The sequence below is a fragment of the Verticillium dahliae genome, genomic scaffold (assembly GCF_000150675.1).
Source record: "Verticillium dahliae VdLs.17 supercont1.5 genomic scaffold, whole genome shotgun sequence".
Taxonomy (NCBI): Eukaryota; Fungi; Ascomycota; class Sordariomycetes; order Glomerellales; family Plectosphaerellaceae; genus Verticillium; species Verticillium dahliae.
The window spans coordinates 1,731,833-1,755,340 of NW_009276938.1; the positions used below are offsets into that span (position 1 = coordinate 1,731,833).

At 55.5% G+C, this 23,508-nt stretch overlaps 8 protein-coding genes across 8 annotated transcripts; 2 read left to right on the forward strand and 6 right to left on the reverse strand.

The window, feature by feature from the left end:
* Positions 1–4: 4 nt before the first annotated feature.
* Positions 5–2,782, reverse strand: VDAG_03536 (yetA; the record flags this gene model as incomplete). The annotated part of the gene is made up of 1 exon (XM_009657401.1): positions 5–2,782. The coding sequence occupies one exon, from the start codon at positions 2,780–2,782 to the stop codon at positions 5–7; it is 2,778 nt and encodes a 925-aa protein (XP_009655696.1).
* Positions 2,783–4,226: 1,444 nt separating this feature from the next.
* VDAG_03537 (allantoate permease) lies at positions 4,227–6,305 on the reverse strand (the record flags this gene model as incomplete). Its single annotated transcript, XM_009657402.1, has 6 exons — positions 6,009–6,305; positions 5,819–5,927; positions 5,137–5,681; positions 4,841–5,034; positions 4,680–4,791; positions 4,227–4,559 (listed from the first exon to the last, which is right to left on the reverse strand). The coding sequence occupies exons 1-6, from the start codon at positions 6,261–6,263 to the stop codon at positions 4,227–4,229; spliced, it is 1,548 nt and encodes a 515-aa protein (XP_009655697.1). The 5' UTR covers positions 6,264–6,305.
* Positions 6,306–7,741: 1,436 nt separating this feature from the next.
* On the forward strand, positions 7,742–9,357 carry VDAG_03538 (uncharacterized protein). The gene is made up of 4 exons (XM_009657403.1): positions 7,742–8,160; positions 8,214–8,473; positions 8,535–8,834; positions 8,894–9,357. The coding sequence occupies exons 1-4, from the start codon at positions 7,947–7,949 to the stop codon at positions 9,215–9,217; spliced, it is 1,098 nt and encodes a 365-aa protein (XP_009655698.1). The 5' UTR covers positions 7,742–7,946; the 3' UTR covers positions 9,218–9,357.
* Positions 9,358–9,446: 89 nt separating this feature from the next.
* On the reverse strand, positions 9,447–10,931 carry VDAG_03539 (FAD binding domain-containing protein; the record flags this gene model as incomplete). The annotated part of the gene is made up of 4 exons (XM_009657404.1): positions 9,447–9,509; positions 9,647–9,702; positions 9,777–10,106; positions 10,235–10,931. 4 exons carry the CDS (start codon positions 10,929–10,931, stop codon positions 9,447–9,449), a joined length of 1,146 nt encoding a protein of 381 aa, XP_009655699.1.
* A 1,781-nt stretch (positions 10,932–12,712) lies between these two features.
* On the reverse strand, positions 12,713–13,030 carry VDAG_03540 (uncharacterized protein; the record flags this gene model as incomplete). The annotated part of the gene is made up of 1 exon (XM_009657405.1): positions 12,713–13,030. One exon carries the CDS (start codon positions 13,028–13,030, stop codon positions 12,713–12,715), a length of 318 nt encoding a protein of 105 aa, XP_009655700.1.
* A 2,632-nt stretch (positions 13,031–15,662) lies between these two features.
* VDAG_03541 (uncharacterized protein) lies at positions 15,663–17,467 on the reverse strand (the record flags this gene model as incomplete). The annotated part of the gene is made up of 2 exons (XM_009657406.1): positions 15,663–16,606; positions 16,666–17,467. 2 exons carry the CDS (start codon positions 17,465–17,467, stop codon positions 15,663–15,665), a joined length of 1,746 nt encoding a protein of 581 aa, XP_009655701.1.
* A 2,009-nt stretch (positions 17,468–19,476) lies between these two features.
* On the reverse strand, positions 19,477–20,926 carry VDAG_03542 (ribosome biogenesis protein SSF1; the record flags this gene model as incomplete). The annotated part of the gene is made up of 2 exons (XM_009657407.1): positions 19,477–20,433; positions 20,495–20,926. The coding sequence occupies 2 exons, from the start codon at positions 20,924–20,926 to the stop codon at positions 19,477–19,479; spliced, it is 1,389 nt and encodes a 462-aa protein (XP_009655702.1).
* Positions 20,927–21,241: 315 nt separating this feature from the next.
* On the forward strand, positions 21,242–23,118 carry VDAG_03543 (ATP-dependent rRNA helicase rrp-3). Its single transcript, XM_009657408.1, has 7 exons — positions 21,242–21,446; positions 21,504–21,866; positions 21,926–21,971; positions 22,024–22,061; positions 22,118–22,172; positions 22,224–22,453; positions 22,505–23,118. Exons 1-7 carry the CDS (start codon positions 21,249–21,251, stop codon positions 23,033–23,035), a joined length of 1,461 nt encoding a protein of 486 aa, XP_009655703.1. The 5' UTR covers positions 21,242–21,248; the 3' UTR covers positions 23,036–23,118.
* The last annotated feature ends 390 nt before the right edge of the window (positions 23,119–23,508 follow it).

Consider the following 23,508-nt stretch of genomic DNA (forward strand, 5'->3'; position numbering starts at 1 on the left):
TTTTTCAAGGAAGAGCCTCGCGAGCGAGGGCAAGGTTCTGGATCGTGGCCAGACCGTACTGAGAAAAGTCGTTGGTGCTGACGAAGGCGGCCTCATCAATGGGGTGCAGGACGGCGCTGCCCTCGAGTCTGACGCTGGCCCAAGGGGCGTTGGCGCGCAGGCCATCGCGGTTGTACTCGGCCCAGGCGCGCGTGGCGAGGCTCGAGTTGTCCGTCTTGTGGGAGGCATAGGCCGTCAGGCGAGAGTGAGCCTGGACAAGGTTGCCGCGGCCAAAGTTGGTACCGTAGCGGGCAGCCTGCTCGGCGTTGCTGGCGCTATAGTAGTAGCAGTAGTCGAGCCATGCCTGCTCGAAACCCTCGGGAGCGTCAGAGCCCCAGTGGTCCGTTAGCTCGGCCATGACCTCAACGAGACCAAAGACGGAAGAAAGATGAGAGATGGCGACGTTGCCGCTGTTGTCGGGGTCGGCGGGAGGGGGGCTGAGATCGCCGTTCGTGGGGTTGTAGATGGCAGAGCCGGAGACGAAGCCGTTCTTCAGGCCGGCGATGCCGGAGGCGACCTTGGTGAGCTTGGTCAGGGCCTCCTCGTAGCGAGGACCGCGGCGCTCCCACTCAACAAGCCACCCAGCGGCCAAGCCGGAGAAGTCAGTGCCAAGACCAATGGGCGCCGCAGTCTCGGTGGGCTTGACGCCGTCACCACGAACCTTGCGGTTAGGGTCGAGCTTGGCGTAGGTCTGATCGACATCCAGAGTCTCCTCGAGGATTTCGCCGATACGCTCGTCTCCGCCCGAGACATAGTAGAAGTACTTCCTGTACTGAGCCGTCGAGATACGGGCCTGCTTGGCGCTGTCGCCGAAGTGCTGGATGCCGTGGCGGGTGCCGAGACCCTTGAGAGGTCCAATGTGATAGACATCAACTTCGCCGGTGTGGCGGGTCATGGCCTCGGCGAAGCGGTAGACGTCCTCACGGCCGGTGCGGAGGAACTGGAGCCAAATAAAGAGATCGGGGGACAGCTCAGAGTTATCCCAGGCGTAGCCGCCAATGTCATAACGCCACTGGTGACGGTCAACGTCGTAGGTGTGCATGACATCACCATAGTCAAGGAAACCGTACCACCTACGCTGCTCGACCTGCTTGAAGTAGAAGTCGAGGAGGAAGTCAAGGTGGCCCTCAAGAACGGCGGCAGACGGCGACGAAGTGTCGGGCAGACCCCAGTAGGAGCCGACAGCCCCAGACTCGTGGAATGTCTCGGGCTTAGGGACCAGGACGGGGGGGTTGTTGATGTAGGTAGTGAGGTCAGATAGCTCGTCGCGAGAAGGAGTGGACTCGAAGCCGAAGAGGAAGACCTCGCTGGACCTAGCAATACCGTAAGGGGTATCGAGGTCCTGCTCCCAATCCTCGTAGGTAATCTCAAGAGCATCGAGCTGCTTCGCGTACGTGTCCAGACCGAGGCCGTCGTGGTAGGGCCGCAGGTCAAGAGGGGATCCTTCGGGGCTGTAGAGCCAGAGGGTGATCTCTCCTTCATCAGCAGCAGCGTTGCGGATATCGAGACCAGTGGGGTGGCGCTTCCAGAAATCGCGGAGGCCGATGGCAAGACCACCAGCGGTGGCGCCGCCGAGATACGCGAGACCTCCGGAACGAGTGGCGCCGGGGATAGTGACCCAGCTCTGGCCGGCTTTGGTCCTCTTCCTCAGGGTGAAACCGTCAGGCGACAGCTGTGACAGGCTGAAGTCGTTCCACTCGGGGATCCACTGCATCCTTGAAGAGACACGAGTGTCCCAGGTGCCAATGTCGGGAGTCTTCTGGCCCTCAAACTGGGCAGTACGCACGGTGGCGCCAGGGTCACGGCGGAGACCGGTGATACCCCTGACAGCCTCGCTCAGAAGGCCGCCATCGGGGCCAGCAAGCCTAACGTGGCGGTTGTACACCTCTTCGCCCTTGAGGGGCACCTGGAAGCGGATGCCGAGACCACTGATAAAGTCCTTGTCGGTCTTGCCGTCGTAGATGACGGTGTGGACGAGGCGAATGGCCTCGGAGTCGGCGTAAAGGTAGAAACGCAGGACAAAAGGCAGCCAGTCGACGTGGCTATCTCCGCTGCTGGCCTTGTGGGCGCCACGAACGGTGACGAGGGTGCGAACCGTGTTATCCTCGCTGACGGTTACATTGTGAATGTCGCTCTCGAAGTTGTGGTAGTCAATGGCGGTCTTGCCACGGTCCTGAGCGTCTTCGTTGACGGCGGACTGGGAGTGTAGCACGAGCTTGCCGTTGCGTCCGACAGTGTTGCCGTTGGCGGTTTCGATGCTGCTGATGATGGAGCTACCCTTCTTAGGGAAGGAGACGGCGATCTTGCCCGTGTCAACGTCAACGCTGTCGTCCGATTCGGACACGGTCAGGGCTGTAGCCTGGGCAGCCCTCTTGGCACGCCTCGCGCATGTCGAGTTACTGGCGGGGAATCCGGAGGCCGTAACGATATACTCGCTGGACGGGCTTTCGGAGGCGGCGATGGCGTGGCCACTCCACTTGATGGAACCATCGGGCCAGTAGGCATTGACCCAGGACTCGAGAGGCAGACTCTCGCCGCTGCCACCGGAGATGGTGAAGTCGGTCTTCTTGGCGTCGTACTTGCCCTTGGGCCAGGGCAGGCCGAAGGTGGTGCCAATGGTATGGTTGGGGGCGTTGCCGAGCCAGTGGACGCTGACAGTCTCGGAGGTGATGTTGGCCGGTGCCGATGCTCCCGAGCCCAGGAGGCTGGAGAGGGCCAACAGGGAGGCAGCTAGGCGTGCCATGGCGGTTGTTGGTGTGAGGATATCGGTATCGGCGGGCGACTTGGACCGGTACGCCGGACGAATTGGGCCGGTACGTCAGGGAGGTAAGGACTGACGAAGGGTTGGATAGGAGCAGCCCAGCTTGACTGAACGAGCTTGAGGATGTCTCATGCCGCAAGTTGGCGTGCTCCTCCTCATCGTTATAAGCTGTTCCCTCCAGACGCGTGCACTGCAACAACTATTGCCACGCGACCCGATCTCGGGACAAAACACCACGACGAGGGTGGTTGACATCATGGTGGTTAAATTGGCACGCCCCTCTGGCAGCCTTCCGACGTCCCAATGAGATGCCTCTCCGAGTCACGATAGTAGACAGGGCTCCGGGTAGACCCCGGTTTCCACCAATCGGCCGGAGATGAGGTTGGACGATTCTCGAGATCAACGGTGCTCTCAAGTCTAACGGCGCGCAGCCGGATGAGAGGAGACGATGCCTCGGCGTGGTCTAGTGTCGTATCGTACGTGGGGAAGAGAGAACCGTGGCGCATCAGGCTCATCTTCGCTTTGCGGGGGTTGCATCGCGCAAGGCACGCCAAAGATGTGTGCCGGGACTCTCTCCGCCGAGGCGCCGAGTGGCACATGGCGAATCTTCATTTCCCCTGACAGGAGGCGTTGTCGGCAGGCTCGGGGGGGGGGGGGGGGGGGGGCCTGAAAAAGGCAAAACCAGCTGGGAACTTACTCCCACTTGATCCAGGTGCGGAGACGCCGGGGTGAGAAGGGAAAGGGGCACGCCAAGAGACAGGGGAGAGTCCTCCTTGTGCGATTGAGAGCCGAGTAACAAGCGTGATGAAGGGTTGAAAGGATAAGAAGGGGGGGAGGTGTGGATGAGCGGCAATTGAGCGGATGACGCGATCCCGATCAGTCCCCACGGCAGGGACCGAGCAAGGTGAGCAAGGTAAGCAAGGTGTAATAAAGTAAGCATTTAAGGTCAGTAAGTTAAGGCAAGGTGGGGAGGACAAGCAAGCGAAAGCAAGAAAATCGGAGAAGACCCTGACAGAAAGAAGCTTGAAAGCTCGGCGCGCGATCCGAACCGTGGCCTGGAATGAGGCCGAAGAGAAGAAATGGCACCATCTTCGTTATCTTTCAGTCATCGGCCGTGCTGCTCAAAACCCTCAGTTAGTTTCTTCTTTTATTTCACGCATGACGCGATTCTCTCTCTCGGCCCAAAAGATGGAGCCGCGAAAAAAATTGCTGATGACCTTAGAACGGAACTCTCGGCAGAAAAATCGCTGCGATCATCCGAGGCCATTGAAGGGGGAAAGGTCTTCAATTGGGAGGTTGGCCGCCAGCGACAGCCTCAGTAACGCCTGACGATCGTCGTCCCCGTTCACGTGCTCGCTCACTCTACCATGGTACACACAGACTCTAAGGCTGGAGTCCAGCGACGACGACGCCGACAATGACGGCCCTAATACGTATACCTGAACTTCTTGTTCTCCCTGTCCGTCATTTGAGCCCAGACCTCGGGTGACAGGTACGACGCCTCGGTCTCCGCCTCGGAATCCAGCGTCGAGCTGTTACGCTTCTTGTTCGTCCAGGCGTAGTAGGCGACGAGACACACGGTCACAAAGGCACAGCCGGCCTGCGTGCCCATGACAGCGAGCTTGGCGGGGATGTAGTCCGGCGCGTCGCGGGCCTGGAATGTCTGGGGACCGATAATGTTGCCCAGCGAAAACGAACCGCTGACAATGGCCACGGCGAATGCGCGCTTCGTGGCGCCGGCAACGTTGGCAGCCGTCCACTGTGAGACACGGGTTCATATCAGTCTCGTTTTCCCTTTTCTGGACTGGAATGCCGTGTCTGGCGGTCGGGCCTAGCAGACGGCAGAAGGGACGACGAGCGGGAGAAAAGTGCGACTTACAGCGTAGAAGACTGTCAGCGGGGCAACAACCGCATTAACGAGGTAGATGCCTGCCAGACACCCGGAACGGTTGGTCACTGGCAGGAATGACATGAGGGCGCCGCCCATGATGCTGCCAAATTGTTAGTCAAGGCCGATGCCTGCAGCTGCTTGGGACTCACGCTGGACAGATACAGGCAACGATCCAAGCCCATCGGTGGGACTTGATACGAATGCCGAAGCCAACAAACAAGGTGAAGAAGATGCTGACGACGCCCGACGGCATGTTCATGAGGGCCGCTTTCTTAGGCGTATATCCGAGGTTTCGAATCAGCGTCGCTGAGTAGGTGGTGACGACGCCGCTGGACACCGAGAGCTGAAAGGGGTACATGCCGTGTCAGTCGCGACTCCATGAAATCACCTGCACGTGGCTGTGAACCGCGTATGTGTTTGAGGGGACCGGGTAGATGGAACTCACCAGCACTACAGCAAGGACCATGAGATAGATCTGAGGGTCCGCGAGGGCCTCCAAGATCTGCTTGGGACGGAACTTTCTGTCCGTGATGCCCGTCTGGTTGACACTCACGTGCTTCAGAAGGGCGACCTTTTCCCCGTCAGTCATCCACCGCGCCTTCATGGGCGTATCAGGCAGCAATAAGAACGTGGCCACGCCAATGACGACGGTCACAACGCCGAGCGTGATGAACATGATGCGCCATCCCGCCAACCCGGCGCCAGTGATGTGCTGGAACCCGTAGGACAGCGCACCGCCCATGATCTGCCCGAGACCGAGACCAAGGTACCAGAAGGAGAAGCGTGGGGCCTGCTCCGACTTAGTGTAGTACTGGCTGCTGATGAGCATGAGCGAGGGCCCGATGGTCGCCTCAAAGACGCCTAGGAAGATGCGCGACACGAGCAGTGTTGTGTAGTTGTGCGCTGCGGCGCCGCATGCGGTCGCAATGCCCCAGGCCACAACGTTGAAACCGAGCCATTTGGCTGCGGGGACGGCTTGGAGGAAGTAGACTGAAGAGCAAGGCAAGACGATGCGGGTCAGCATGATGTCTTTGGCCTGGCGGGAGGGGCAGATGCCGAGACAACGAGCAGCGCCAGGGCTGGCACGGGGAGCGCTCGAGTCGTATCTCGCTAGGAATATCACTTACTGTTAGGAATCTCAAAGCACAGTAGGCCAACGAAGAGAAAGGTCGCCACATTGGAGAAATCATTGCCCTGAAGGTTGAGGTCATCGCGAATCCCCATGACAGCAGCGTACTGTATATAACAGGCCAATGGTCAGCAACTGAGAACACTGAGCTGGTTGTCCATCCTTCCTTGGTGCCAGGGAACACCTACATTGAGGATGACCTTGTCGAGGAATTGCATTGTATAGCAGCAGAACATCAGTGGCACAATGTGCCAGTCAATCTTGCGCCGTAGTTTCGCAAGGTCTACCTGCTCGTAGTCCATGCCCCGGTTGGCGTTGAGATACTCCCACGCGGCATCGACGCGATTTGTGCCAGGCGAAGCATAAGTGCCCGGCACCGCTTCAGAGGCCTCGAGAGGATCGCCCTTACCCTCGTGGGTAGAATTTTCACCGGTCGACGACATGACTGCTTGTGCTCGTAGTATGATCTTTGCGTTGCCGTTCGCGACTGGGGTGAAGAAAGGGAAAGCCTGGCAGGCGGGATAAAATGGGAGTGCGAGCTTTCCAGTACTGTTCACAGGGGAATGGTCTCAGACACGAACAATGATCGACAGCACCAGGGAGAAGCTGACGTAGACGAGACCACGCGCGAATGCCAACGGGGCGAACCAGAAAAAGCAAGTCAGAATAAAGATGATGAGCGGGCAGCTGAAGGTGAAGGTGGAAGCTGGGTTGCCGAGTCACTTGAGACGAGTAATCGAACCTTTCGCGCTGGTTATATGAGGTTGCATGGGACAGATGCGACAAAGGCTAAGAGCAAAACCGCCAAAGTGGCCAATATGAGGACCCTATGAACACCGAACTGAACCTGGTCCGCCAAGCTGACAATCTTTGTACAATATCCGAATGAATAGCTGCATCATGCAGGACTGTGGCAAGGTTCAACTGCTGCGGCTTGCCCCAAAAATCCAACCGACAGGGGAAGGTCAGGTTATCAAGACAAGATGCGAGCCAACGGGCAGACTACCCTTGGTGTTCTGGATTGCACTACCAAGCAAGAACGAAACCGAATCGAAGGAGCCTGCAGCTTAGTTCGTTAGACGAAGTAAAAAACCTGCAGTATGCATGCTCTACCACGTCGCGGCAGCTGTGCCGTGCTGCAGGGACCAGGGTACTCGCGGCAGACAGTCAAGGGAGAGGGTGGGTGAACCGCCAGATCGTCCGGGTGGAAGCGGGATGGGACCAGGGGGTTGAGGGGAATCTCGACGTCGTATTCGAAGAGCTCGACCCTAGCGAACCATGGAGCAAGCCACAAAATGGGCAACGGTGGCATGATTGCCAGGCGAGACCTTTCGTCGGCCTATTCGCTGGATGAGTTCAGATGCCCTGGTACCCTGGACGTTTTATGTGAAGCTAATGAGGTGTACTGTAGCAATCATTGAAGCAAACACCGAAGCAAACATCTTCGCCCGCGGCACAGGTGGCGCCTTTGGAACTTCGCCAATTGCGCCGCACCCTCTCCAGGCCTGCGCAGAGGAAGCTTGGCCCCTTGGCGAAGGTTACATTATTCTTCCCAGTCTGGCAGTGGTCTGTCTCAAATTTCGCTCGAGATGTGCCAGGGCCGGCGAACTGGCGAAAGAGGTAGCTGGACGGTATCGTCCCTGAGGCACGGGCAGTGTCCCCGGCTCTGGGAGATGCCAGAGCTATCTATTCTGCCTCATGCAATTCGACTCGACCCTGACAAAGCTTCGGCGACCCACGGGTCAACATGGATAGACGCAAGCATGAGGAAGGTGACGGGCTTGGTTACTGGTTCATTCTTTTCGCGCACTATCCTTGCCGATCCCTTGCTGGTGGTGAGACACCTGCACTGGTTCGACATTAAAAGCTGTGGGATCATCGGACGGACAAGAGGACTGGGCCGCGAGAAGGTTTTGGGCGCGAGGGTATATTGTTTAAAGCATGGGGATGTTCCACTCACGTTCCTTGCGTATTGCTTGTCGTCTGTGAGACCCGAGCACAAGTGACGTTGGACGTTCTGGAATATTTCGACGGCACTTGGTGCGGCGAACTTCGACCTACTGCTTTGCGACCTGAACCGAACTCATTCGATTTCAACGAGACTTCTGGAGCAGACAGCCGGGACTATGGGATGGGTGCGAAACGCGTCGCCCGAGGTTGAGGCCATCTCGCAGTGGCCTCTGATCATCGGGCTCTGCGTGGCGCTGTCGTTCATGTCCATCACCGTGGTGTCATCAAGGTTGTTTATTCGTCACAAGGCGCGCGGGCTCGCGGCCGATGATTACTTTGCTGGGCTTTCGATGTTGTTTGCCTTGGTCTACTCCATCTTGACAGTGGCTCGTACGTCAATATCACCCCTCTCGGCTGAGTCCTCCCGTGGCTTACATGTGTAGAAACTCGGTACGGTTTAGGGCTGCCAGTTCTCCTTCGACCAAAAGCCAACCTTATCACATATACCAGAGTCAACTATGCAGGCCGGCCTTTTTACCAACTCGGCATCAGCTTCTTCAAGATTGCTCTTCTGATAAGTTACCTTCGACTTCTCCAAGGCACAGACCACAAGACATATCGTAAAGTGGTCTGGGCCACCATTGGATTTGTATTCTGCAGCCACTTGGGATGCACTCTCGCTCTCATCTTTGCCTGTGATCCGGTATGACAAGCCATATAAAATAGTTCGTCATGTTGTCGACTCGCTAACCTCAAGCTCACAGGTTGATAAGTCATGGAATCCGCTCAAGGCAGGCGTCTGCCTCCCTCCAGGCCCGTCGTTTACGGGCTACGCCGTTGTCACGATTGTTTCAGATATCATCGTCACATTACTACCAATTCCGGTGTTATTGAAGCTCAATATTAAGCTCGAGAAGAAGCTGGGCCTGATTGTCGTCTTTATCCTCGGCATTTTCACCACCATCTGCTCCGTCATGAGATATACCCAGATCGATCGGATCCAGTTCGGCGACGGAAACTCCACCATGCTCGTCCTCTGGGGCACGATTGAATTCAATGTCGGCGTAAGTCTTTGCGCCAAGCCTTGTGATAGAACTTAGGGGCAGTGGCTTACCAGTCTCAGAATGTCGTCTCCTCATTGCCCTTCCTCGCGCCCGTCTTTGTTAAGAAGGCCCGTAGTTACCGCTCAAAACCTACCAGCGGGTATGGCCGTTCGGGATCGCATGTCCTTGGAGGCAAAAGCGGCGACCGTTACAAGCTCAGCGACGTCGGGCGCGACAAGAGCGCGTTTGTCTCGGCGAATGATAGGAGCAACAGCGAAGAGAACATTCTCTCGACACTGCCGGATCACTCCATTGTCAAATCCATGACGTATTCTGTTCAGGTAGACGATAACGCGGCGGCAACATCGTCATCTAGCAAAGCGGCGGGCCGCTTAGATCTCTAGATGGTGTGGATAGATATGACTGGCCCTTGTTTGAGATGGTGTAGATCGCTGTATTTGTCCACGACTCGGGAACTCGCATGCACGATGAAGATCGTTCATCTTACAGTAGCCATAGAAAACAAACTTGTAGATCCTTTCAGAAATGAGGAGCAGTACACATCAGTACCTTGTGAATCAAACGTGATGCAGTGTAGATATGGGCATGGCACCTTATCATGCCTCCCAAGGTTCAGTTTCCTCGTAGTGCATGAAGGCCTCCCTCCTCGTCAATAGAGGGCTCGTAGGCGTGATCCTGGTCCACTCATGTGCATCAAGGCAAGCTCTTCGAGCAGCCAGCACAGCCGGTCTCACTCTTTTGACTACTCCATCCTCATACGCATCTAACACAGCCCGCAGGTTCCCCTCGCCAGCTTCGAGGCACGGACTTACCTTCTCTGAGAAGTCGAGCACATCCAGAACTGCGTGGTTTGCACCCTCACCCCTGTCTGATTCATTTCAAGTTCCCATTAGCATCGGATCGCATCACCCAAGACAGTCACAGAATAATGCGATGACTTACACATGGTCATGGCGTGGAAGGCATCACCCATGAGCACTACTCGGCCCGCGCTCCGCAGACCCTCACCAGGGACATAGTCCTGAAGCTCAAGCTGCTTGACCTCGGCGCTGGCTGCAACGCCCATGGCGATGGAACGGAACGGCTCCGCCCATGATTGGGCGAAGGAGCCGATGAGGGCTCGCTTGGCATCTTCGTTCTCGGGAAAATCGAGGGGGGAGTCGCGGGACTGAAAACCCGGTTGGTAGGGCCAGGACACCACAACCTGGCCGGTGTACATGGATACAGAGTTTGCCTTGTTGGACTGGGGTGTGTTTCCCGGGGCGTCGAGTACTACATGTAGAAGTTTGTTAGTTTCGGGGACCCCTGGAGAGTGCAGCAGGCCCACAGGGGGGGGGTTGCGCCAAATTGCAAGGAACAGGGGGGCATGCGGTGCTGGGCATGTGACGAGGTATACGTACTGCTGAAGTACATGAAGTTGTTGTCTTGAGACGAGGTGGCCTGGAGGAAGAAGGGGTCGAGCGTCTTCATAGGAGCAATCTCTTGCGCTGTATATTTGGCTGTGAAACCGAGAACGCGGATTGGAAGGTGGTATCCTTTGTATTGCTCAGGGAACACGGCGCGGCGGACGCGGGAGGTGCTGCCATCACAACCAACGACGATGCGACCAGTGGCCTCTGAACCATCGTCAAACTTGACAATGACGCGCTCGCCCTGTTCCTCAAAGGAGGAGAACGCCCTTGACCATTCGATCGGGATGTCCTCGGCGATCAGCTGGCGTAGACGTTCACGGGTGACGCGAATGCGCTGGGCCTCGGTGGCAGGCGGTGTGGCGGCTTCGAGTTTAGCTGTGGCCAGGTCGTAGAGAGGAAACCTGGATGTCTCTCCACGCTCGACCGCTTCACGGTCGACATATGTCTCTGGCAAACGCTGAACCAACTTGTCGGGGAGAAGCGTGCGAATGGCGGGGAGAGACCAGTGCAAGGTCAAGCCCCAACCAACTCCACGAGTCGTGAAATCGGCATCGCGGTCAAAGATGCGGAAGGGCACGGAGCGATGAAGGAGATGCTGAGCAAGAAGTAAGCCACTGATTCCAGCGCCGATGATGAGGACGGGATCATCGGAGCATCGTTGTGTCGGAGGATCTGGTGGTGCCATTATCGGGCGTTCCCAGGCAGAGGCGTAACAATGTCGCTGCGCGGGGTACAAGGTCGGGAAGGCAGGTCAAGCTGAGAGGGCGAACAACTGGAAGCCACGAATGACAGGTGGCGTGCAGTGCAGACGGAGAACGTTTATGCAATGCTGCCCCTGAGTGCACCGCAGAAATGTAAGACGTTAATGACGACCCTGAGGAAGGGCCGACAGCTCGGGCTGATCGTCCCTAGGTACCTCACCTGAAGTACCTACCTACCTTCCGAGGTATTTGTAGGCATCCCAACTTCATCCTGCAGCCATCAAGGCCCTGCTTCACGACACGACAATTTGTGTCGTCGACCCATCAGCATATGCACCATCGTCAAACTTTTGCCAGATACACCACATTTCCGACCAACAATGTCTGACCCTTGTCGGCGGTGGCACAATGCGCGTTGGGCGGTTGGTCATGGTGGTCGCCAGGGAATGAGCGGCTGTACTTACCTGATCAAAACCCTGGCGGGTGGTCCAGCGCCTGTCGTCCAAAAGAGGTGTGCTCCACCAACGAGCCTCTCGCTTGGCCATCGCTTGCCATCTGCCGATCAAATGCCGTTTCTAGCACGCTGTGGCGGCGCCTGTGCCGTATACGTCCTAGTCAGTCCATCACTGCAGGGGCCCCCTTGACCAGGACAGATCGCCGGGGCATCCTCCCGGTAGGGTACTGTGGAATCAAACTTGCTCACCAGCCAGCCTTGCCCCTTACGATGGTTTGTCTTCAAGGAGCCTTGGGAGCATACCCATGGCGCCCGCAATGGGCCGAGCAACAGGGCCTGCACCTACATGTATGGCGATGGGATTTGGACAGCGGCATCTATCATCACTCACAATGATGTGAAGAGAAATCTTCTCACCAACAGTAACATCCACACGCCTATGCATGGTGATCCCCTTGGCCTCGGGTTCTGCTGCCGGCTTGCGGCAGCTATTTAATGCTGATTCGTGGCATTCAGGGGTCACTGTACGGTAGGTGATGAAAAGGACCCCTGTCTGCATGCGCCGCGACCTGGTTCAGTTTGCGGCCTGTGGGCTTCGAGAATAGAATGAACCGCCGGATCCGCAGCGTGCGACTTCCTCGCGATGTGAAATAAGGGTCGATGTCGTCTGCTGGACAGATTGGCTTGCGTGTCGTGGACGAAGTGGATGACGCGATGGGCAGCAAACGCGACCAACATTTTGAGCTTTTGGCTCAAAGCTGCTCATCACAAGGCAAGGCACAATGAACAGCCTGACCTGTCTTCACTCGTCTCCGCGTTGCCCATGCAGTATCGAAGGCAATGCCGGTTGTCGGGTAGTCAGTCTTGTCGATAAACCTAAAACTGCTGATACTCCATTCATGAACGAAACAATAAACGGCGTCAAAGATCCCCCCGTAGATGACATCGAACTTGTTATTTCCTCCATTTTTGCTTGATTGGCCTTCCCGACTTTGCTAAATTTCTTCTCCTGTCGCGATTCACTGCGCCCCTCAAAAGCAGGCTGCCTCGGGGGCTGCGATAATAAGCACGCAGGGCAAAATGGGAGTACTTGGCCGCGTACTTCATTCGCGGCAGAGAACGTTGACAAATTAGGTAATTAAAGTCTGCACTTGTCAGAGCGTTGGTTAGAGCAGAGTGAATAGGTCATCCACACGTGGTCCGCAGCAGATAGAAGATAGGTAGGGGGTCGGAATACATCTGAATTCTGGCCCTCCGCAGTCTGGAGGGCCCTCCGCAGCCTATATATACGTTTCTCGTAGCCCTTTGCCCCTAACCGACCCCCTGCTTGGCGACTCCGCAGGGGAACCCGCAGATCTGCCCGTCCTGTACCAGCTCACTATAGTAGCGGCTCCAGAGCTCTTCATTCGGGCGGATGTCGAATGCCACCGCAGCTCCCGGCACCCTTGGATAAATTTGGTGTTCCTGAGTGAAATTCTTCGCATAGACAGCTAGCCGCTCAATGGCGTTTGCGATGGCCTCATCGGAACCGGGCGTATATAAAGTGCGGAAGATAGTATAGCCCCAACAGTAAGGGTAGTCGTGGCTGTTGTCGTGTTCTGTGATATGTCGCAAGGCGTCACGGGACATACGAGTTGACTTTAAGTCCCCCGGGCAACGAGGTTCTGGGCAGGCCGCTGCCAGGTCAATCGGTGAGAATCTTGTCATGGAATTGCCGATTTGAATGACTCGACTGTGTCGCTGTGGAAATCAGATTATGGGTGGAAAAGGTCTTCGCTGTTGCCGCAAAATGAAAAGGGCGGGGGAGTTAGACGATGAAGGTAAGCTGTATGTGAGTGATGGACAAATTTATAAATAAGCGCTAACATGCTTGTAACCCCTTGTATCTCGAACCCTTGAGTCCAGGCTATAAGCAATGACTATAAGACCAGCCTTTGATTATTGTTGTTTCACACTACGGCCTGGCCACACAGGCGTGGAAGCCGCTTGAAGTCCCAGCACCATTACGATCACAACAGCCAGCCAGATCATCATAGAGCATCGTCAATCACTAAGGTATTCATAGAAGTCGCACAACGCGCAATCACATTGCAAATGAAATTAACAAGACGATATACAGCCGAGTTGACGCTGCTATAGTTGCAGCACAGCTTATACTTGCCCCAGGGTTTTGTCAAAGGGAAAGACGCTGCCCTCATTGTTTCGGGTCGTCAAAATTGCTTCTAGTGACTGTACCTTGTACGTTAACCGCGTTCTGCCGTAGAATCTCAGTGTCGGTTCGGCGTTGACGTAGGAAAGGAATGTAATACCCACGGAGTTTTGTACATGAAATATCACGCGCAGATAAGTCAACAGCCCATTTGACAGTCTTCAAAGGATCTAGTTGAGCCGGTGATCATGTTTGCGGTTGGCTAATTTTGGCCACACTACTAGTAGGTGACACAAACTAACTAAGATGCTACTTGTCGACGCCTAGCAGGGCATTTGACGAAGACGTGGTATAAATTCACAAGAAAGGAGGTAAATGGCTCCGTCAGTCAATAAATATTTACTACCTTACTGTGCTGTGACTAGTAAGCTTAGTAACCTATAACGAATAGTCAATTACCTACCTACTCAGCATCTACACTCCACCTCTGATTTCCACATAACCGACCATATCTTTCTTCGCCGATTTCGCCCCCCAAGCCCAACACGCATTACCCTTCATGGCTGCTATTAGGCTCGTCGGCCTTGACCGGCAACGTAACCGCATGCCAGTACATTCATGCCCATGCAGCTCAGAAGCTTTGCCTTCAGGCTTGCTGCAGCCCTCCTCTCACTTCAACTGCCAACCTGCTGCCACGTTAGCGTTAACATGCTGATAGTCACATCTTGCGCTCTTTATTTTAACCATGAGCACAATCATCATAAGAGACCCCGCCCTACATGTCGAATTTTGAGCCGATGTTCTGGCACCACACGGGGTGCCAGCGTAGTGACCTCGACCACCTGGACAGAACTCTGCCCCTTTTCTCTGTGGAGATCCTGACCGAGCCTTTGTCAAGCGTTAGGAGTTGTCAAGGCTCTTCGAAGTATCCTAACGACTGCTCATTCAACTGCCATTCGAGCCGATTCGATGGTTGGCAAGGCCGATACACTGTTCTCCTTTGCAACTGACAGCGTCGTGTCTTCGCTAAGTGGTCGACTCATGCTAACCTCTGACACTTTGCTTATTCGTTTTCACCATAACACAAGAACCTTCTTTTGTCCCAAGTGGACATGGCCAGTTGAACATAGTGTATGGGCCTGGCTCTGTCTCCGCACCACTGATCAGCTGCCTATCATCTGCATTACCCAGACTTGCCTCTCCAGCGGACCATCAATCTGCTTGGCTGTTGCCCCTCTCATGTCCGTCAGCACCAGATCGTCCGCTCATACTTCGCCTATCCAGGTGTGCAAGTCGGATCTCCCTTCGCTTCCGATGGACTGAGGTCAGCCATACAACCATAACACTGACCTGGCGAATTTCACGCATGGTCACCCGGAAAGCCGATGTGCCTTTCTGTCATTTCACGGTCTTCGATGACCTAGACTTTGGAAGCTCTTCTGCGGTGAGACGTTCATCGGCTGGACAACAATCTACGTGCAGTGTCTGGAGCATACCTTGCAAGCGTTCTTCCGACCACCTACATCACCGAAAGTTTGCCACAAGCTCTTACTAAGCATCATCACTCCAAGTACTTCTTTTTGGATTCGGCGGGCATTTTCAGAAGAGGCAGCTCAAAATTTCATGCATACGGAATCAAGGGTTTCTTCCCGTCAAGGTACTATTGAAACGACGCAGTCATGGTGGCGTAAATTTGGCTTTTGCGAGACGGATCTCGACATTCGACAGATTAACCGCGTTGCGGAATTGCGATGTTCATTCTACTCAAAGTCACGTTGGTCAGGGTTCTCTCAGCGCATCCCAGAGATACATGATAAGGGGTTGAACTATCTGACGTTCGACGTGTTCCGGTCTACCCGCCTGAGGATATCAACCCTCATGGCGTGCTGGTGCTCCAATGCCACCATAATTACCAGGTGCACCCATCAGCAGCACGCTCGAACAAATGAAACAATAACAGATGAGCCTGTCGCTTCTGCCAAAACACAAGCAAAGCGAAAGCAAGCTTGAGGCCAGGGATGGCCGATGTCGACCGTCAGGACGCCACCAGACCACGCCATCCTCATTCGTTTTTCCACCTTCTCCTCAACGCTGCCTGTTCGGCTGTCCCCATCATATGCGCAATTGATTCACATCGGATATACTCCGATGTCTTTTGTGGCCAAGTCCATGTTCGTTCGAAGCCTTCCGCTTCTGAGACGCAGTCTCCAAGGGGCTGCGCGACATATCTTGCATCTGACGTTTTTGGCGTCGCATGGGCGTCAACGGAGCCGCCGCCGTCTCGAAACGGTCCGATTTGATGCCTCTCAGTGCTGTGTAATTGTACGGGCTGCTGAATGCCAAGGAATCTTGGGTCGCCTTCTCACTCAGAATGAGACGCTGATTGATTTGGTCCCGACGGAAAGCGCCGACATTGCTGGCATTGACATGCGACAACAAATCGCCCTCGCTTGAGGCGGTTGTGGGTCGGGCAGGGGTCGAGGCCAAAGCATCGCTTCGACACCAATCATCGTCATCATCATCGTCGGCGTGCGATCCAGCATCGAATGTGATGAAGTCGTCGATGTCCAAGCTCCTCTCGGCTTCGTCTTCGCCTTCTGGCCCCATGTCTGAACTTTCGTCCGCTGTGTTGGGCTCGGAGGGGAAAGGGAAGAAGGCCTCTGCAGGCCCCATGGCCTGGGTGTTCATCAAGTCCCCAAAACCAGCGTTTGAAGAAAACATGGCGCTCATCATAATGTGCGCGGAGCTCCCCAGCATGGGCGAAGACTGCACACCGTACGCGGGCAGATTAAACTGCTCTGGAGATAGGTCAAGGTGTCGACGACGATGTGGAGTGAAGATCATCATCTTCCTCGAAATGGGGTTTACAACCGCAATCGGTTTCCTATCCGAGCTGTCCAAATTAAAGCGCCCGACTCGCGGCTGACCACGGCGTCCTTTAATTGGCTCACCTGTGTCAGACTCATCCGACTGGTCCACGGGTGATGGCCGACGCTGCTTGCGCCGCACAGGAGGGATGGGAACATCATCGTCTTCTTCGGTTGTGTCACCATCCGCTGGAGTGCTAACATTAGCATACTGGGCTGCTGGGACACTGTTATGAGAAAGAACTCACTCTCATAGCCGTCCAATTCCAGCTCCTCCTCGACAACTGCTCTAGCAGCTTGCTCAAGGATCTCTGGGGCATCTTGAAGAGGGAAGGGTGTGGCGACCGGGGTGTTGTCATCTTCCAGTTCCTGGATGATCGCTTCGACCTCCGAGTCAGCACTAGCGTTGTACTCGTACACGCCATGGAAGTCCCAGTAGGAGCCAGAATGGGAGGAGCTGTTGTCGTCGTCATCCTGCTCGATCTCGCGGCGGAAGGACGGGTCTAGTGTGTTTTGGTCGACAAAAAGGTCTGGGAAGAAGTCGGCGTGGTCATCCTCAGTCTCAGTCGAGTCCGAATCACTCGAGGGCACGTCGACGAAGCGGACGTGGCGCTCATGGGCGGCGCGGTGCGGTGTCGCATGGTTGTCAGAGCTGACAGTTTCATCAACCTCAGAAACGATACCGTCCCAGCTACCGCCGTCATCCACATCAGCGTCTGCATTCTCATCGTCCTCGTCTTCCTCGTCGTCTTCATCCTCGTCATCCTCTTCTTCTGGATCTACACTTGCTGGTACCACCACTGCTTGCGGACTTTGTGGCCGAGGGGAACTGGCGTTGCTGGGGTGCAGCACACGAGTGATGATATGCTCCTCCTCAGCCGCATCAACATCCTCCTCATCGTTATCCTCAGAGTCGCTGATGTCCTCGACGGCAGAGTAGCCACCATCTTCGTCTGAAAGGTCGAAGGAGGAGGAAGAGGTGACTGAACTGCGACGCCGGGCGACCTTGCGGGGGCCGGAAGGGAACTTTTGACGAATATTGCGAGACATGATGGAAGGTACTGTGGTTTGAGCGGGGCGAGGCGTGCAAGTTGAAGATTGTGGTTTGCAGTGCGGGGGTTTTTGTTAAGGGGCGGTGAAGTGGGGTGGATGAGAGGTTGTGAATAGACTGAACGCTTGTCGAGTAGCTGTTGTGTATCGAAAGCAGGAAAATTTCTTGTATAGTTGTTTCCGAGAAAGAGAGGGAGAGGAAATGGGAGTCGTGGGCGAGAAGGGGTGGGGGTGGGGGATTTGTCGAGGTTGAGGTAGTTGGTTTGCGTTGCCCCAGGCGTGTCGGGCAGGGTCGCGATAGTGTTGGTGTGTCTAGTAGCAGGCGCGTGCGCAGGATATGATGTCGTCCTTTTTGGCGGACTCCAAGCAGTGAAGGCCTGGCTGGAACTTTTCTTCGAAAACTGAGGGTTGTTGAATGTCTCGATGTGCTGGTGGACTGGAGGAGACGCCGTACCCCGGATGGGAGCGGGGAGGACGCCTCCCGCCAGTGGGAGTTCACAGCTCAGCGACGGCGGACATGGTTTTCGAGAAGAGTTCTGTGTTTTGTATGTTCTGTTAAGGGGGGTAGAATGTTGTTAATTATTGACTTGGGGGTCTGGTCTGTGAAATTTTGAGAATTGGCTACAGGAAAGAGAGGAAGGAAGGAAGAGACGACGTTCGACTTGGACGCCGAAACTTTTTCCAGCGACCCGGTGGGGGTGCGGTGGTCCGTGCATTCGAGTGCGATTTCGAGCCAGTGAGCAGACAAGCAAGCAAGCAAGCGGGTAAGCCTGGCAAGGTACCTTAGGGGTGGATGGTGCTGCGGCTCCAGTGAGCTTGATGGTGGTGCAGTGGCTTGGGTTGGATGGGTTCAGTGCCAGATGGCATTTTGGAGGTGGCACTTTGGCGCTAAGCTGTGGTGGGGTTGGGCAGGGGAGGAGCGTCACCGCTACTTGCCGTGGGGCGGGGTGCGTCGTGGGCGTCTTATTGGGTGGAAAGGGATGGAGAATGGATTTTTCCCTGCAGCAGATTGTCTGTTCTCACTTTTTTTTTTTTCTCGCGCTCGCTGTCCTGCCTAGGGGCACGGGCTCTTTCGTACGATTTTGAGTGGAGGCGATGATGCTACTGGGCTTGCTGGCCGCTGCAGGCTACGATGGATTGCAACGCTGGCACATTTCAAGGTGCATGATATATAGACGGGCTTGATTGGGAGACGGCATTAGGCTCCGACGTGTCTTTTTCTGTCGATGAATGTCTTTCACTTTGTCCCGCTAACTACTGCTCAGCACAGTAGGAGACCTACCTTGAGGCTCTGTTGTGAGCAAGCTGGCTGACCCCTCGGGATCGCATCTTCATATGACTTACTGGCAGGGGCCGTGACCCAGATTGTGGATGGCATGGATGGCATGGATCACAGGATCGAGGCTACGATGACGGTCAAGAGGTGGTCTGTGGGCTCATTGCCTGTATCCTACTTCGTGCAGGATTTCTCAGACATTTCAATGTGTACATGTGACACGAAATAGCTTAGAGGAGCTGAAATGTACCTTATCTTCGGCCAGGAGTCACAATTAGTACTGAATACGGCTTGGTGGCCCCTTTGCCATTGGTGCTGGTTTCTGAGTCACGACAGTGCCAATGAGCTGTCTCCACCTTCCGTTGGTTGGCGTGGGTAGACTCGAGCGACTCTCATGATCCTAGGGTTACATTGTCTTTATCAAACCTATCAGACTCTGACAGGTTCTTTCAAACTCGAGATGAAAGTTTTCTTGACCGCAGGAGTCGAAGACTAGGCACTGCAGCTTGAGTCGGGGTTCGTAGCGGATCGCGTGGTCCAAACGCCGCTTATAATGTGGAGGCGTTGACGGGCTTCGGAGACGTCCGGCGCTCGCTCAGGCCTTCTGTCGAACACGAGATCTTGAATTGAGAGGCGAGGACAACAAATTAACGGATGGTTTGATGGTACGCTCAAAGAATAGATAGACTACACGAGAAGACGAGAAGCGATGTCACGATGCCAGACGGTGTAATCAACCGTTGGCGATCTCCTCTTCCTCATCTTCCCACTCGCCGTTCTCCTCGGCCTTCTCGTTGACCTGCATCTCGCCATCACCCTCGAGGCCCTCGCTATCAAACTCGTAGTCATCATAATCTTCCATGTCCTCGTCCTCATCCTCATCCTCATCATCACCTCCGGCCCCGCCATTGGCCTTCTTAGCCGCCTTCTTGCTCTCAATATTGGCTTTTTGCTCCTTGCGCCGGGCCTCTTTGTCAGCTTTCCTCTTCTCCCAACGTTGATCGAGCTCCTGCTCCTCAGCGCGGCTCTTTTGCACATATTCATGCCACATCGGCTTGCCAGAGCACAAACCCTCCTCCACCTTGGTCAGTCGCAGGCGCATCCTCGGCCCGAGCTCAACAAGCTTAACAGCACGGCGCTCGACGCCCTCGTCGTTGTCTTCTTGGTCCTCGAAATCGTCGGCCGCAGTCGCCGCCGTCGCCGGTTTGGGCTTGCCGGCAGAAAGTTTCTTGGGGTTCCGTTCGAGTACCTCAATCTCGGCGTCTGTGTCGACTTCGCTGCCGCTCGTGCCGCCATCCGTCATGTAGCCGTTGCCGTGATCGCCGCCAATCATGTAATCGGCAATGTCCTCAAGCTTGCCGAGATTGGGCACGCCGCCCTTCTGGCGGGTGCCGCCTGTCTTGCCGGCCACGAGCCTCTCGGCGGCGTTGAGGCGCTTCAGCGGCTTGGACAGGCCAGTAGCGCGTGTTGTGATGGCGTAGTGACGGAAATTAAGGATGAAGCAGCCCTCATTCTCCGGGTCGATCTCTCGGTTCAATAGGAGGACACGGCGGATGGTTTTGAGGGAGGTCGACTGCGGGTTGATGGGGGGAAATAGGGACTGGAACACGGTCGTGGCAAGGGATTCGAGGTGCTTGGGAACGGCCGACTTGGAGGTGGCGTTAGGAGCGGAGAAGTTGTTCATGACGAGCTGGCTCAATTAGCTGGGGTGCGCTGATGCTGCGCAAGGGCAGAGGGGATGAAAGACTCACCAGAGGCGGTGTGACAGCGTCGTTGCCAAAGCCTTTGGGATGCCTCTGCGCGCGCTGGACATCCTTGCAGAGGGAATACTGTTCGACGCGAAAGTGCATTGTCGGACCGCGCGGCGTAAGGCCGATGCGCAGGTTGGTGTTGCCGCTCTCTGACCTTGAGAAGAGGAGGAAATGGGTGACGCCAAGGGGTCCAGCCATGACGATGTAGTCCTTGAGTTTGTTGGAGCGACGCTCCTTGAGGCGTGACGCGGTTCCAGGTTCCATGACCTTGCGGACGTCGGCAGCCAGCTGGGAGACGCTGGAGCCAACCTCACCCGCACCGATACGGATGACCATGGACTTGGGGTCGCTGATGGTAGCATGGCCCGGCGCGGCTGTCTCGGGGTTATTGGCGCCCAGATGGGTCTTCTTCTTGGTACGGCGACGCGCCATTGTAAAGATTGGCGTGTCGTCAGGCGATCAAACTCGTGTAGGGTAGTCAACAGACGAGCTGTCTGTGATGAACCCTTTTGCAAGGCTGGTAGAAGGAGAAGGGCAATGGGTCGGTGTTGCAAAAAACTTTCGAGGGGCCTGTTCCGATAAGGACCCATAAAATGCGTTATCGGAAGCTCTTTGCAGGGTTCCCCCATTCATGACCCTTGGAGCCCCGCTGAAAATATTCCAGAGTGCCTTCTGACATTGATCTGCTTGTCACCTTGGATGACTTTTTGCTTCCCCGCTGGTCATGAGACTCGTTAGGATATAACCACCCAACATGACCGACGCTCACTCACAGAAGCGGCGAAAAACCAAGCACGGCGCGGCTGCTGCTGTTAAGCCTGCTGCTGCCATTTCCAAGCCCGCGCCGAGAAAAGAACAATCGCCCGAGCCCGCCCCGCCTGCCTCAACGACCGACGAGGCGGCGGCGGACCAAGATGACGCGCCAGTAGCCAAGAAGAGCTTCGCCGACCTGGTATGCTCTGACTGATCAGAAGAAAGGTTGATCGCAACTTGCTAACTCTGGATCCAGGGTGTCGTCGAATCTCTCGTCGAAGCCACCGAAGCTCTCGGCTACAAGCACCCGACCCCCATCCAGGAGAAGAGCATTCCTCTCGCTCTCGAAGGCCGCGATGTCATTGGCCTCGCGGAGACAGGTTCGGGAAAGACGGCTGCTTTCGCCCTGCCTGTACTACAAGCTCTTCTCGAGAAGCCGTCCGGCCTCTTCGCTGTTGTCATGGCCCCGACTCGTGAACTGGCAGCCCAGATTGCGCAGACCTTCGAGGCCCTCGGCTCCCTGATCAACCTGCGATGCGCCGTCATTGTCGGTGGTCTGGACATGGTGCAACAGGCCATCGCGCTGGGAAAGAAACCTCACGTCGTTGTTGCAACGCCGGTATGCACCTCTTGGCCGTGTGATCTCTCTCGTTCATTTCCCATGCTGACGTGACTCAGGGTCGACTGCTGGATCATCTCGAAAAGACGAAGGGTTTTTCTCTTCGTAGGTCTTTCTGGTCTGCAGCTGCAAAGTAACCTTCTGACATGCGATGCAGGCTCGCTCAAGTATCTCGTCCTCGATGAAGCGGATCGCGTAGGTTCAATCCCTCTCTACGGCCGCCATCCTCATATGCTCACTCGTATCCTCAGTTGCTCGACATGGACTTCGGCCCCTCAATCGACAAGATTCTCAAGTTCATTCCTCGTAGGTAGCGTTTGCTCCATCGGTGGTACCTTGTGACTGACCATAGCTTAGGCGAACGCCACACTTATCTGTTCTCCGCAACAATGAGCTCCAAGGTTGAGTCTCTCCAGCGTGCCAGTCTGAAGGATCCTGCCCGTGTCTCGGTTCAGTCCAACGGATACCAGGTCGTTTCGACGCTGCTGCAGAACTATCTTTTTATCCCACATGCGCTGAAGGATGTCTACTGCGTCCATCTCATCAACTCCTTCATCGGGCAGACCACAATTGTCTTCCTCCGTACAGTATGTGCTCTGGCCTGTTGCTCAAGGTAGAATCCGGCTAATGACTGTAAGGTTCACGACACACAGCGCCTTGCCATCCTTCTTCGAACCCTAGGCTTCTCCGCCCTTCCCCTGCATGGCCAGCTTTCTCAATCCGCCCGTCTTGGAGCCCTCAACAAGTTCCGCGCTGGCTCTCGCGACATCCTTGTCGCTACTGACGTCGCCGCTCGTGGTCTTGATATTCCCAATGTTGATGTCGTCATCAACTACGACCTTCCTCAGGATAGTAAAACTTATATTCATCGTGTCGGTCGTACTGCTCGTGCTGGCAAGTCGGGTCGCGCGCTCAGTCTCGTCACGCAATACGATCTCGAGATTTGGCTTCGCATCGAGGCGTCCATGGGGAAGAAGCTCGACGAATTTCCTACGGAGAAGGACGAAGTCATGGTGTTCCAGGCACGGGTCGAGGAGGCACAGAGGCACGCGAGGATTGAGATGAAGCACCTGATGGAGAACCGCGGCAAGAAGGGAGCCGTTCTGAAGGGCAAATTTGTTGGTGATTCGAAAAGGAGGCACGATGGCATGGATGCCGACGAGGGCTGAGGTGGGAGATAGGGGCGTTACGGCCTGACTTGGCGTTAAAAGACGGAGTTCGTTGTTTCCTCAATCAAGTGATTCAAATTTAACGATGTGAAAGTCGATCTTTCACATGCTACTGAGATCCACATCGAACAGTTGACCTTTCAGGATCAATCTCGGTCGCGAAATAATGCCTGCTAACAAGGAGTGAGGTGTCACAATTCATTCCCTTCATGGCCACAATTATCACGATTATCATGATGAAGGCGCCTGCTCTTTTAGCCCGTCGACTCAACCACAAATAGCTGTAACAAGAATAGGTAGGGGTTGTACCGTAGGCTGGTACGGGGGCTTTGCTCCAGTGAACAATTCTGGTCGCTGTGGAAAGCCAATGAGCTATTCGATTTCCTTTTTCCCGCTCGGGCAGACAGACCTACAGGGGTTGTGCGGGCAAAACACAGCAATCACCGCCGAAGGATTCGATGGCGCCGCTCTAG